At 34.5% G+C, this 15,020-nt stretch overlaps 1 protein-coding gene across 1 annotated transcript; it reads left to right on the top strand.

Moving 5' to 3' along the window:
• Positions 1–2,817: 2,817 nt before the first annotated feature.
• On the top strand, positions 2,818–11,492 carry LOC131045116 (receptor-like protein 12). Its single transcript, XM_059210052.1, has 3 exons — positions 2,818–2,937; positions 8,020–8,453; positions 8,550–11,492. The coding sequence occupies exons 2-3, from the start codon at positions 8,042–8,044 to the stop codon at positions 11,231–11,233; spliced, it is 3,096 nt and encodes a 1,031-aa protein (XP_059066035.1). The 5' UTR covers positions 2,818–2,937; positions 8,020–8,041; the 3' UTR covers positions 11,234–11,492.
• The last annotated feature ends 3,528 nt before the right edge of the window (positions 11,493–15,020 follow it).

The following is a 15,020-nucleotide window of genomic DNA, read 5'->3' as shown; positions in this document are numbered from 1 at the left end:
CTACACATAATCCTAACCATAACCATAAATCCTAAGCCTAAACATAGTCTTAACCCTAACCCTGGCCCTAACTCTAACCATTAACCTAACCCTAACAATGATGTAAAATCTATCTATAATCCTAACCCTAACCCTAATCCTATGATATAAATCCTAACCCCAAACATAACCCTGACCATAATTCTAAATATTAAGCCTAACCACAATCTTAAACTTAACCATAACCCTAACCATTGTGCTAACCCCCACCCTAACACTGTGATCTATAAACTATAACCCTAAACATAAAACTAACCATAAATGTAAATCCTAATCCTAACCACAATCTTAACTCTAACCCTAATCATGATGTAAATCCAAACCCTAACCATTAAACTAACCCTAACAATGATGTAAACCCTACCTATAATCCTAACCCTAACCATTAAACTAACCCTAACAATGATGTAAACCCTACCTATAATCCTAACCCTAACCCCTAACCCTAACCCTATCCCTATGATATAAAGGTCCTAACCCTACACATAATCTTAACCATAACCCTAAATCCTAAGCCTAACCACAATCTTAACATTAACTGTAACACTAAACATGATGTAAATCCGAACCCTAACCATTAACTTAACCCTGAAAATGATGTAAACCCTAACTATAATCCTAAACCTAACCCTTAACCCTAACTGTAACTGTAACCCTAACCCTAACCGTAATCATAACCCTAACCTTATAATATAAACTCTAATCATATAGAGATAATCCTAACCATATACCTCAAAATTAAGCCTAACGAGAACCTTAACCATTACCATGATGTAAATCTAAACCCTAACCATTAACCTAACTATAACAATGATATAAACCCTAACTATAAACCTAACTCTAACCTTAACCCTGGACATAATCCTCACCATAATGATAAATCCAAAGCCTAACCACAATCTTAACCCTATCCCTAATCCTAATCATGAAGTAAATCCAAACCCTATTCATTAACCTAACCCTAACAGTGATGTAAACCCTAACTATAATCCTAACCCTAGATCATAGCCCTACGATATAAACCATAACCCCAAATCCTAGCCTAATCACAATCTTAACGCTAACCATAACACTAAACATGATGTAAATCCAAACCCTAACCATTAACCTAAGCCCAACATTGATGTAAACCCTAACCATTAACCTAAGCCCAACATTGATGTAAGCCCTAACTATAACCCTAACCCTAACCCTAATAGCAAGACAAAATGAACCTTATTCCTTATTGAATTAGGCCTACTATTTTAAACCAAATCAAATCCTAACTATAATAGTAAACCAAAATGAACCCTAATCCTTATTGAATTAGGCCTACTATTTTGATTCCAATCTGAAATATAATTCTAAATCTAGAATTGAACCAAATGGAATCCTAAATCTAACATTGTACCATTCCAAAATATATAGCTATACAACAATATATAATTTGAAATTAATTTATGTCATGTCTTTCAATTCACGCTGCGACTACTACTAGCTTATATATTGAATAAGCCGAGAGATATCCTTCTCAAGGCGCCTATTGCACTTTAATGTTGATAAATTAATAAAAAATAGGAGCCTCTAGAAGGATATCTTTGGGCTTATTCTATATATATTATTAAATATATATAAGCTAGTTTTATAATACTAATTTTAAAATAATAAAATTATGAATATATTTTGAACATTATCAATGATGCATATTATTAGATACATTGGTTCAAGAATCTAAATTTTATTGCTTGAATCCACTAAGAAATAGTATACCATTTTAAAACAATCTTGAGATTTTATTTTTATTTAGACAACAAACTTTATTGTTAAAATGTGGAGGGAAATTGTTATAGTATTTCCAAAACAATCTTGAATGTGTGTCAATGGGCCATTGGTTTGCTGATGAAAGTGAAAGGTTCTTAATGAACTTTCTCATGCTCTTGTATCAAGTAGCAAAATCAAATTTGTGGACAAACCACAATCATAAAAAAAAATCTTGAATATGCCAAAATATTTTATTTTCTATTAAAAATATTGAATATATCAAAATATTTTGTTTTTTATAAAAAATCTTGAATATGCCAAAACATTTTGTTTTTTTATAAAAATATCTTTGTTTTTTATAAAAAATCTTGAATATACCAAAACATTTTGTTTTTCTATAAAAATATCTTGAATATGTCAAAAAGATATTTCTTTTAGTAAGATGACAACATTATAAGATTCTTTTCCAATTTACAGGGCAATTGTAAACTTTAACCAATCTTGTATAGGCCAAAACATTTTTATTGTAATCTATGTATTTGGGAACTGACCTTAATTAAGAAGAAATAAATCTAATCCATATCTAAACAATTATTCACGTCATTTTTTTTTACTAACTGTATAAAATTTGTGATTTAAGATAGACAATCAATTACAAGATATTTTTGAAACTTGTAGTTTCAATATTCCAAAAAACTATTTAACATAATTGTAATCCATGTATTTGGGAACTGACCTTAATTAAGAAGAAATAAATCTAATCCATATCTAAACAATTATTCACGTCATTTTTTTTTTACTGAGTGTATAAAATTTGTGATTTAAGATAGACAATCAATTACAAGATTTTTTTGAAACTTGTAGTTTCAATATTCCTAAAAACTATTTAACATAATTGTAATCTATGTATTTGGGAACTGACCTTAATTAAGAAGAAATAAATCTAATCCATATCTAAACAATTATTCAGCTCATTTTTTTTTAATAACTGTATAAAATTTGTGATTTAAGATAGACAATCAATTACAAGATATTTTTGAAACTTGTAGTTTCAATATTCCAAAAAACTATTTAACATAATTGTATGTGAAACTCTATGAGTGAACCAGTTGCAAGAAAAGTGAATATTACGAAGAGCATCCCCTCACAAGAACAAAGGTACACATTTTCTTTGTTACACTCATTTTTTCCTTATTTATTGCCAATGCCTAATTTCCTGTCTCTCTTTTTTTCTATTAATATATATCCTGTAAACAGATGTCAAATCCCTATGCAACTAGATTGTTGCTTTGCATTTTCTATTGTCTGGTTTATCTGCTATGTCAGATAGTTTGGGAAGCGATCTTCTACATGAAAGAACTGTAGGCGAAATCTAATCCTCCATTTGTCTGTTTGGAAAACCTTTTCTCTGGTTTGAGTTGTCTGCTTTATCTGCTATGTCAGGTTTTGGTTTGCCTGATCTTCTAAATGAAAGAGCTGTAGGCGAAATCTAATCCTCCATTTGTTTCTGGTTGGTCATTTGTCTGTTTGGAAAACCTTTTCTCTGGTTTGAGTTGTTTGTTTATCATGCTAAACAGACAGGAGCCCACTAATGGAAGCCCTCTCTTTACCCAGGGTAAGTAAACACTGATAAACTGTGATGCAATTAATTATACATTACCCATTACCAGTAACAGCAGGTAAGATGTAAAGAGCAGCTATAAGGTGTCAGTTTGTCAAGGACTGTGGCCAACGGATTCAAAGATGAATGGATTTCTGCTATTAGTAAAAAAGAGCATCTATAAGGTGTCAGTTTGTCAAGGACTAAATCCTAACTTCAGAAAATTTCAGTTAGATTATTGACAAGGATAGCTAAAAAGCTAGCAATAGATCTTGTTGAAGGTCGTTATAAAATAGCCATTTATAGATAGATGCTGATACTATATTTTCCAGAATACCCTAATCTCCTTGAAAACAGGGTTCACTAAATATAGTACAGGCTAAAAATAGATGATCTTGACAGGCGGCTCTTGAGATGATTTTGATGAAGCTTTTTGCTGTTCTGCTATGACAGATCTTCTGATGAAACACTAAAACATAGGCAATTCACCAATTTTGGTGTCCTGTATTGGAAAACCTTTTTTCTATTGATTCTGCATCAAATCTTAACTAAAAATTGCAACTTTGAACACCCTGAAACCCTAGAATCTATTCTTCATCATCTCTGCAAACTTGGCATCTCCAAACCACAGCGACAACTTCCTTCAAGGCAAATTAGACTATTGACCCTGAAATATATTCAATCAAGAGTAGAGGAAATAAGAACTTCTCGTTGCTTGTTTTTGCGATGACTGGAATATCATTTAGGATACTTCAATGTTTCCAATGTCAACCATCGTTTAGGGCTTTAAAAATAAAAGATAATGTACGATGGATGAAATCTCTCAACCACACAATATGACGTGCTTCAGTCTTTTTATTTTCGTAATTTTCAAACACCTATTCCTTTGAATGAATCTTCACCTTACACGTATCTCACAAATCAAATGAGTGCGATCAAATTAGATAATATGAAATCTTTGTTAAAAATTATTTTTATTATATTACTAACACCATTCTTGCAATATAAGAGTCAACAATTGAGTGATGGAAAAAAAAATTAATCGAAACAAGGAGGGACCAGCCGTGTCATCATGCTCTCTCATTGTTGTATCACATGATCAGACCATCCATAAATTCGGCCAGTCCTAAATCCTACACATTAAGCAACATATTAAGTCTAAAGAATGTCAGTCAATTTTGAGTGTTTAACACTTTAAAGCCTAGAAGTCAAAGCTCGGTGTGTGTGATTTAAGTCGTCCGGTCCCAAGCTACTATTTCTTCACTACTATATTCTTCCATACATTGCCAAGAAGTTGTGACAAATTTAGGCCTAACCAATCACACTTTCCCATGGGATAGTTCACTTTGGCATGGGTTTAATTGTTGTGACTCATGGTGATGTTTTCCCAACACCATGATAGAAAGGGAACTTAAAGAATTTGATCTTAGCCAATCGAAAGGTTGTGGTCATAAAAAGAGAACCCAATCAAGTTGTGACAAATGTAGATATCATAATATTTATAATGTCAACATCCTTTAAAGAATTATATTCCATACATATCATTCATTTGTTTCTTCGCTAAAGAAGGTTGCAGAACTATATTCCTCGATAGAATTCTTGAGGGTAAGGTTTTGCTTATGTTGTCTCTAAGCCTTTTCCTATTTGTCAGTCTATTGCTATTAATCTAGAAGATGAGATGGTTAAAGAGATTGACTAGACTGCCTCTGATCTTTCTTCTCTTGTGGTTATATGCCGATTTAGGGGATTTTGGCCCAGTCTTCCAGGACTCCATGATTGGATCTCTAAGCACTGGGAACCCCTCATTTCAGATTTGGTTCAGATTGTGTGGAAAAATAATGAACTTCAAACCCAACCCTACTAGAGTAAGGAAAATGACACACACACACACACACACACACACAAACACACACATAGATATATATATACTAACTAAGAAGATGACATAGGGTGAACACTATGAGTAGATGGTTGTGAGGACTGAGGCATTACAAAGTATTGACCTTTAGACTTGATTCAACCTCCAGGTGAATTTTATTACACTCTAACTTTATATCCTCCTTTAGACTATTATACAATATTTGACTCCTTTACCCATAACACCCAAGAATGAGACCACACACTTGTTTAGCTCCCTCTAATTTCACCTTTGCATACATTACAATTATACAACCTACTTCCACCGAAATATTTCTTTTGACATATGTTGGATGAATAAGAAAAAGTAGAGGTTTTTAAGAGCTCAAAGGGCCTTGTGCAAATGGTTTTAAGACAGATGAAAGGATATCAAATTTGTTAGGTTCATGTTTTGATTCACCCCCAACACTTCCACTACCACCCCCAATTGAAACTTCTTCTCCTTACCATTCTTCATGACTACCATCACTACTACTATTGTTGCTCATGTTTAATAAGTACTCTATTGTATAATGCAAGCTCAAAATTTTGAAATATAAGGGAAAAAATAAAAATAAAATTTTTTTTTCTTGAAACTATGAGAAAAAAATTAAAAATGTAAAACAAAACCAAATATGGAAGCATGGACTTACCTTCAATGCTCCAAATCTGAAATTCAAATCCTCCAAATAGCATTGTTGTTGCCTCTTTTTAAATTTTCTTCTCTTCTTCAAAACCTTCTTTCTTCCTCTCTTGAAAAAGATTTAAGAAAATCTAAAAATGACTTTTTTATCATAAATTTTTAAACTTTTTTTAACTATATGAATTTCATGGTATAAATAATATATATTAAATAATGAAAGGTAAAAAAACTCGTAGACCTCAATGCATTGTCTTATTGAAAAGACGAGAAAGCAAAGATAGAAAAATACCTAGGTGTTGGACTAAAACATGAAACAAAATACAAATCCACAATGCTCATTGATGCAAGTAAATGGGTTGTCGTCTAGGCTTGAGCAATAAAATGAAATCATTCTTGAACACAAATACTAGGGCATTGGCATAGTCAAGGTAGGGAGATCCAATGAAGGATAGCCTAACCTTGCAGCTAAACACATAAATCATGCGAAACATACTAGTAACTGGTAACAAGATGCTGGAAACAACATAAAGAACAACCGGTAACATAACATAACACATAACTGGTAAATAACTTATATTTTTTATATTTTATATCTTTCAAAAAACCATTGTTGTAAGGGTTAGAAACCTAGATTCTCATTTCAAATATAAAAATCATAAGTTAAATAGCATGTGTATATAAATTTCACTATTGCAATATTTTCTCACTTTGAGGTATATGCAAGCTACTAGATAGATGCATGTCAAATATATAAGAATTCAACACACATGTAAACACTTTCTTAAAATACTAAAATGATATTGACTACATCCTCCTTGCAAATCTATATAAAATTATAAATAAACTATGCAATGACTAGCACCTATAACAAATTTTGAGATAATCATTAATTATCTCTCTTTAAAACTAAACCATGCTCAAAACTATTGGAAATAAAGAGAAAAGAGTAAGATATATTTTTTTTATAGGAAACTGATACAAAGATCTAATTTTGTATGAAAGAATCTAATGAAGTAGTTGCAATGTCAATGGAATCCAATCAAGCATAAAAAATATTTAACCCTACATATTATTTATAAAATATTCCTTTCAACTTGTAGATGTCGGTGAGGTTTTTATTGCACGCCATAAATTATAAATGAATATTAGTGACATAAATGTCCCCTCCAATCAAATGCATACAAATGATGAAGGAATACTAGGAGTTGAGAAAAATATATAAACACAATAAATCAACATTATAAAAGATAATAATATGTATGAAAATAATTTGGAGATGATCATCAAGACATATTTAGCAAGGTTGCCTCAATTTGGAAAAATAATCAAATAAACATGAGCAAGCATTAAGCAAAGAAAAAAATGTCGTCATATGATAATCATGTAAGCATATAGGTAGGAGATAAGCATCAAGGAAGATGTAAAATATTACTTTCAATATAGACAATTAATTGAAGCGATGATGGTCTTAAAGGTGATAAAATGATCACAAAAATATGAATAAGGTAGAAAATATGTGATCATTAGAAAGGTCTTAATAGAGGAAAAATATATAAATATGAAAAAGGTTGTAAAAATAAAATATAAATATAATGAGCATCATACAAATAAAATCATAAAGTATAAACATGACAAAGATCATAACATGAAATTGTTAAAAATAAATAGAATAAAAATCATAATAATTTAAAAGTTTAACAAAAATTAATATTATATATGTAATATTAAAGCAACATCATAATCATGAAAAGCGAGAGCATATCCTCCTATTTCAATACAAACCCAAAACTAGAGATTGTTTTAGGGCCCATTTCCAACCAGTATTTTAGGATTAAAATGTGTTTGACATTTTTTTTTTTTTTAAATCTTTGATCCTTACTTAATATGAGAAACTTAGTCCTCTATTCAATTATAATCTTTATATTCCTCTTGGTTTCATTTTGGATGTTGAGATCAACTTGGTTATTTCTCGATAATTGAGATATCCAACTATTATGATATTTTGATCAAGTTTATTTATCCATATATTCTTTGAGAATTTTCTATTTTGTTGAATTTTTCAAAGCTTTAATCAATTCTATGTTAATCCATGTCATTGCAGGTGAAACAACTGAATTTTTAAGATGGAGAGATACCTGGGGGACTTAAGTTTTTTTGTTGCGTTGACATGGTGTTGGGTGACGATCAGCTGCAATGTTGTGTGCTTAAGGGAGGAAAGAGATGCCCTCGTTGCTTTCAAGAATGAGATATATCCTTCACCTAGATTTAGTTCATGGAATGGGCTTAATTGTTGTGAGTGGCGTGGGGTTGAATGCAGCCGAGAGACATCCCATGTCATCAAAATTCATCTTTCTCAATTTTCAGTGAATTCGATATATCTCGATAAAGATTCTCTGACAATTAGCGATGGAAGTTCGATAAATCTCGATGAACATTATCCGACAACTGGCATACTTTCTCCAGCACTGTTCAAATTGAAGTATCTGGAGCATTTGGATTTGAGCGCCAATTTCTTGAGTGGCATTATACCGGAAGGTAAAGACACTTCTAATTAGCATCATTTTTTTGTTTTTGAACTAATGATTTCTGATTATTGTAATGAAATGTGTTTTCTTGGTCTTCGACATTCAGAGCTTTCTAGTCTACACCGACTGAAGCATCTCGATCTCAGCTTCAATTTTTTTGGAGGCCAGATTTCAAAGCATATATCCTCCCTTCACAACTTGACTTATCTCGACTTGTCTTGTGCTGGTGCTGATCTGGATGGTAGTATTCTGTGGCGTCTGGGAAATCTTTCCCAACTGCAAGTTTTAGATCTTGCTACAAAGATTTACCTCCTGGAGGAGAGTTCATATGTCTCGTATGATTGTGGACCTGTCTATAGTCCCAGTTTGAAGTGGACGGAGAATGTGCGAGGGTTAAAGCATTTGTCACTTCAAGGGGTCGAACTGAACATGACGGGGAAGCAATTAGAAGCGCCACTTTCTAGGCTCCATAGCCTTCACCGCCTCAACCTCAAAGACTGTGCTCTGTCGGGGCACATCCCCAATGCTTTACGAAACCTCACCTCGCTCTCCCATCTCCATCTTGGCTGGAACGAGTTTACTTCCAGGTTGCCCACATGGCTGGGAAATATTACTGGTTTAGTATCCATTCACTTTGACCGCTGTTACCTGACGGGGCCATTCCCTCCGAGTCTTTCCCGTTTGCCTCATCTGAAAGAGATTAAGTTGGTCGACAACAAAATAACTGGAAATATAAGACAAATATTGCCATGTGAAGCGTGGCCCCAGCTTACCAGATTTGCTCTCTCGCGTTCCAACGTTACAGGAAGCTTGCCGCCTTGCATTGGAAATCTTTCTTCCCTTCAATATCTTCATCTTCACGCAAACTCATTGAATGGACAAATTCCAGCTTCAGTTGGATTGCTTTCAGCCTTGGTTTATCTCGACCTCTCTAATAATCTGCTGACCGGAAATGTGCCTTCTGAGTTGGGTGGGATTTCCTCTTTGGAAGTGCTTCATCTAGACCACAATCACCTTAACGGTAGCATTCCCAATTCTCTTGGATATCTAACTCGACTTTCTAGCATTAATCTCCGTAGCAACAATTTAGAAGGGTCCATTTCTCTTCATTTCTTTGAAAATGCTACCAGGCTTGTTGAGCTAAGTCTTTCGAACAATAAATTGACTCTTCATGTTGAGCCCGAATGGATAACTCCAATGCAGTTTGAAGTATTGGGCTTGGGTTCTTGTAATATAGGGGGTCTCATTCCTGCATTCCTTTCAACACAATATAGCTTGTGGTATTTGGATCTCTCCAACAACAGTCTCTTTGGAAACATTCCAGCTTGGCTTGGGGACCTTCCAAATTTGGTATTTATTTCCCTGTCGCATAATAACTTGCAAGGTGAACTCCCTTCCAGCTTCGATATAAGTTACTATGGCCAGATATATTTGGGTCATAATATGTTGACTGGTTCTGTTCCGATTCCTTCTGTGCCTGCATCATATTTGGAATTGTTGGACTTGTCCCAGAATAGATTCACCGGTTTTATCCCAGTGGAGATTGGTTCGCTTCTTCCTGACATTGAGTTCTTGTTATACTCTGAAAATGATTTAAGAGGTGATATTCCTACTTCCATCGGTCTTCTGCAAAACCTACGGGATTTGGATCTATCAGGTAACAACTTTGAAGGTAAAATACCATCAAGCCTCACCAACTGCACAGCTTTGACAAGACTAAATCTGGCAAACAATAAATTAAGTGGGGAGATTCCATCTAAGATAGGAAGTCTACGCCAACTCGAAAAGCTTCATCTCAGTGACAACATGCTTAAGGGGAACTTGCCATCTGATGTCCAAAACTGTTGGAAATTGCAGATTTTGGATGTGGCAAATAATTTCTTGTCTGGGAACATACCTCTTTGGTTAGGACAGCTTTCTGAGTTGATGATACTTGTTTTGAGGTCAAACAAATTCCTTGGATGGATACCACATGCATTAGGCAATCTTTCAACTCTCCATGTCTTAGATATCTCCCACAATAATTTGACTGGTGCTATCCCACCAGAACTGGGGGAGTTGACAGGTATGATGGATGGAGAAGCGGGAGGATCAGCAGTCTTAAATGGTTGGTCCTCTCATGGTCGTTCATATTATTATAAGGAAGAGATCAATGTGACTAACAAAAGATTGAACCTAGCCTATGGGTATTCTGTTCTCTTACTTATAACAGCCATTGATGTTTCTTCAAATCAGCTTTCAGGTGACATTCCTTCAGAAATTGGCAACCTTAAGCATTTACATGTCCTGAATTTGTCAGGTAATAGTCTTACAGGAGAGATTCCAGTAAGTTTTGGCTTGTTAGAGCAGTTAGAATCATTGGATCTTTCAAATAATAAATTGCGTGGAAGAATCCCAGGTCAGATGGTACAACTTTCCTTTTTGAGTTTCTTCATTGTGTCCAACAACATGCTCTGTGGAAGAATCCCATCAGGGCCTCAGCTCTCCACATTCAATTCCACTTACTTTTCAGGAAACCCCGGTCTGTGTGGGTTTCCAGTTGACAAGAGATCATGCGGTTGTGATCACAACTCATCTGCAGGTATGCCACCGGTTTCCGAAGATGAAGAGGAGGAAGAGGAAGAAGAAATCCCATGGTATTGGTATGTAAGTTGGATGGCAAGCTTTGCTGTTGGATTCTGGGGAGTGTTTGGAGTCCTTTGCCTGAAAAAGAAATGGCGAGTAATATACATTAGAGTCCTAGATGGATATGCTGTAGGTCTTCTGAATATATTGTCACTCAGAAAATAATAAATAGTAGTTTAGATAGATGGATATGTCATGGGTAATTTAGATAGATTGTTTGTATGAAATAAGGGTATTATAGATAGATTATGTGTAAGAAAATAATGCATAATATCATAGTGTAAAGAGACAGAGTGTTTTATATGAGTATGGAAAAGGAAAAAAAATAGTGGTGTAAAGAGGCATTGCCTTCATATAGTCATAGATGGATATGTCATGAGTACTATAGATAGTTGTCTGGAAGAAAATAATATATAATATTTCTTATTTAAATAGGTAATGTCTCTCATATGGATATGGAAAGAAAATAATTTTAAATATATTAATATATATTTTATGGTTGATAATCTTTTTTATATTATTGCTTTTCTAAGTGATATTATTAGAATTACTTAGAGCTTTTTTTGTCTTATTAATTATTTCAGTTAGTTGTGATGTCTTATACATATTTTTCATTTTTATTGCAAATAAAATTATCCGAACTTTTATTAGGATTAAATTATTAACTCTAATATTTAATGAGGATTTTTTATAATATTTTTTTTATTATTAATTTTTTAATTGATATTAACAAAAATTTAGATCTATATTCTCATCGTGATATATTTACTTTTGTCTATTTATTGAAATTGAGTTATTATTAATTTAGAACAAGCACATCAATATGGAGTACAATAAAGTTTTATCAAATTTCTTGATATGGTTTGTTATCTTTCATAGACTTTCAAATAGGATAATTTTTGTGATGGGCTTATCTTACTTATAAAATAAATAATGCATTCAATATTAAAACTAGATATAATATATTATATTTTTGTAAAGAAAACTCAAAGGGCTACATGTATGTAAAACTATGTCTCCATGTGATTTCATTTGACCCTAACACACATAATATGAAGTTGACTATTTTGACAAATAAATTTGTAACAAGTAGGTTTAATCTAATGTGATTTGACCAAACGCCTTTGATTGTTGGTGTAATTATTTATTTATTGCACATTATACTGAGCTTACTTAGGTAATTAATATTGTTTCACTTATATAAATTAGGAAATAGTTGAGCACATGTGTCATCTTCGTGACTTATGGGAGAACATGCCACCTATACCTCAATCAACTCCTTGATTAACGATATTCAGGGGTCACCTCTCCCTCATCAAGTTGATTTATTTTGACACCACTACTACATGTAGAGTCAATTGTCTAAATCACTAAGGCTTTCTAAGACACTTTTAATATTAGATCATGCATCTGAATGCCTTTATGTGTGTGTGTGTGTGTGTGTGTGTGTGTGTGTGTGTGTGTGTGTGTGTGTTTGGTCATTTCATTCATTTTATCATCTAGATATATAGATATTACAATATTATCATTTTTTTCCTTTGAAGGCCATTAAATTTATGCTGTCATAATTTTACTTTGATTTTAGGGAGATTTAATTTTGTCTATTATTATTCAGTGTTAAATTTAATATATATAATAACCATTTCAAATTTCAAAACTAACCCACACTCTATATAGTTTTCTAAGGGAGATTTAATCAGACCCCTTATTACCATTGGGTGTTACCTGATGTCATGTGTGTTTTGTATGTGTTTGGTTGAAGGTGGATCGATCAAATACACCTTTAGTCAAATCTAAGTAATTATGGGTGTATTTATTTTTAATATTTTAAATTTTCCCCAAAAATGGAACACTCTTATATGCTCTAACTCAAAAACATCACAAATAACTACAAAAAATGTTGATTCCTCATACCTTGGTGCATAATGTCAACTACAATATCAAATCTGGGTTGCTCATACCACCACAACATAATTCTCCTATTATTTATACATCCTTTTCACACATCCTTAATCCTATAGTCCTCTTATCCATTTCAAGAGAACACGTGTGTTCTTAGAAATTGCATGTCTTATCAAGGGGGTGTACCACTATCTTCTCATCATCCTTCCTCATCCTATTAGTGACTAGGGTATCACGCTACTAGTCCTTATCCCTTTTTACCCATTATATTTTATTCTTCTTTGATATGACATCATTTCTTGATGCTATATCAAAGAGGGACAAAATGTAGACATCTAAATGTGTCCATACTTGACCACACTTGACCTTATCCCATTCTAGCTAGCTAAATAAATATTTATTATTAATTAATTAATCCTTTATATTTACCCCTCATCCTTAATTAAATGGATATTTATTTATTTAATTAAGTTTAACCTGCATCTTTATCCTACACCGTTAATTAAATAAATTTATAGTGATTTAATTATGTCTAGTCTTATCCCACTAAATCAATTAGCCTTTCCAGCTCACACATGTGCAAGCAAGAGGAGGGTAGGGACACTTTTTACATGATGTCAATTTTAGATCTTGATCTATGTAGATGGATTCAAGGGATAGGATTGAGTGGGAAAGGATTGAGGCTGATATTTGCAAGGATTTGAGGGATGGTTGGATAGAGAGGGAGAGGAAGGAGGGCAAGGAAGAGAGGGACATGAAGAAGGGGAGGAAGGGAGATGGTGTGTGTGCATGTGTGTGTGTGAGAGAGAGAGAGGAGGGACATGGAGATATAAAGGGGGAGGAAGGGAGGGCTAGGAAGAGAGAGAGAGAGAGGAATAAGGGGAAGGAAGGAGATTGTGTGTGTGTATATGAGAGAGAGAGAGGGGGAGAAGAAGGGGAGGGAGGGAGAAGATGTGTGTGTGTGTGTGAGAGAGAGAGAGAGAAAGAGAGAGAGATAGAGAGAGAGAGAGAATGGGTAGATAGAGAGGGAGAAGGATAGGAGGGAGGGAGAATATGTGTATGTGTGTGTGCCTATGTCTGTGAGAGAGAGGAGGGGGGTTTAAGGAGGGATGGGTGGATAGAGAGGGAGGAAGGGAGGGGGGAAGAGAGAAAAAGGAAGAAAGGAAGGGAGGGAGAAAATGTGTTTGTGTGTGAGAGAGAGAGAGTGGGGAGATAGAGAAGGAGAAGAAGAAGGGGAGGGAGGGAGAATGTGTGTGTGTGTGTGTGTGTGTGTGTGTGTGTGTGTGTGTGTGAGAGAGAGAGAGAGAGAGAGAGAGAGAGAGAGAGAGAGAGAGAGAGAGAGAGAGAGAGAGAGAGAGAGAGAGAGAGAGAGGTATAAGTAGGTATGGCGAGATAGAGAGGAAGAGGAAGGGAGGGGGAGGAAGAGAGGAAGATGAAGAAGGGGAGGGGGGAGAAGATATGTGTGTGAGTGTGTGAGAGAGAGAGAGAGATGAAGAATGGGGTGATAGAGAGGGAGATAAAGAAGGATAAGGAGGGAGAATATATGCATGTGAGAGATAGAGAGAGATGGGGGTAAGGAGGGATAGAGTGGGAGAGGAAGAAGGGGAGGGAGAGACCTATTGAGGGGAGGAAGGGAGATGATGTGTGTGTCTATGTTTGTGTCTTTGTGTGTGTGTGAGAGGGAGAAAGAGGGGGTAAGGAGGGATGGGGGGATAGAGAGGGAGAAGAAGGGAGAGGGAGAGGAAGAAGGGGAGGACGGCAGTTATCTATGTGTGTGTGCATGAGAGAGAAACATAAATAGAGAGAGATAGAAACAAAGAGTAAGAATGGGGAGATAGATATGGAAAAGAAGAGGAGGAAGGGAGAAGGTGTGTGTGTGTGTGTGTGTGTGTGTGTGTGTGTGTGTGAGAGAGAGAGAGAGAGAGAGAGAGAGAGAGAGAGAGAGAGAGATGGAGAGGGATAAGAAGAATGAGAGGGAGGGAGAATATGTGTGTGTGTGTGTGTGTATGTGTGTGTGTGTGTGTGTGTGTGTGTGTGTTAGAGAGAGAGA

The sequence above is a fragment of the Cryptomeria japonica genome, chromosome 8 (genome assembly GCF_030272615.1).
Source record: "Cryptomeria japonica chromosome 8, Sugi_1.0, whole genome shotgun sequence".
NCBI lineage: Eukaryota > Viridiplantae > Streptophyta > Pinopsida > Cupressales > Cupressaceae > Cryptomeria > Cryptomeria japonica.
This window is presented reverse-complemented; position numbering and strand designations above follow the sequence as displayed.

Coding starts and splice junctions, on each gene's coding strand:
- LOC131045116 (XM_059210052.1), top strand. CDS start 8,042: ATGGAGAGATACCTGGGGGACTTAAGTTTTTTTGTTGCGTTGACATGG. Junction 8,454..8,549: donor GAGTGGCATTATACCGGAAG/GTAAAGACACTT, acceptor TTCGACATTCAG/AGCTTTCTAGTCTACACCGA.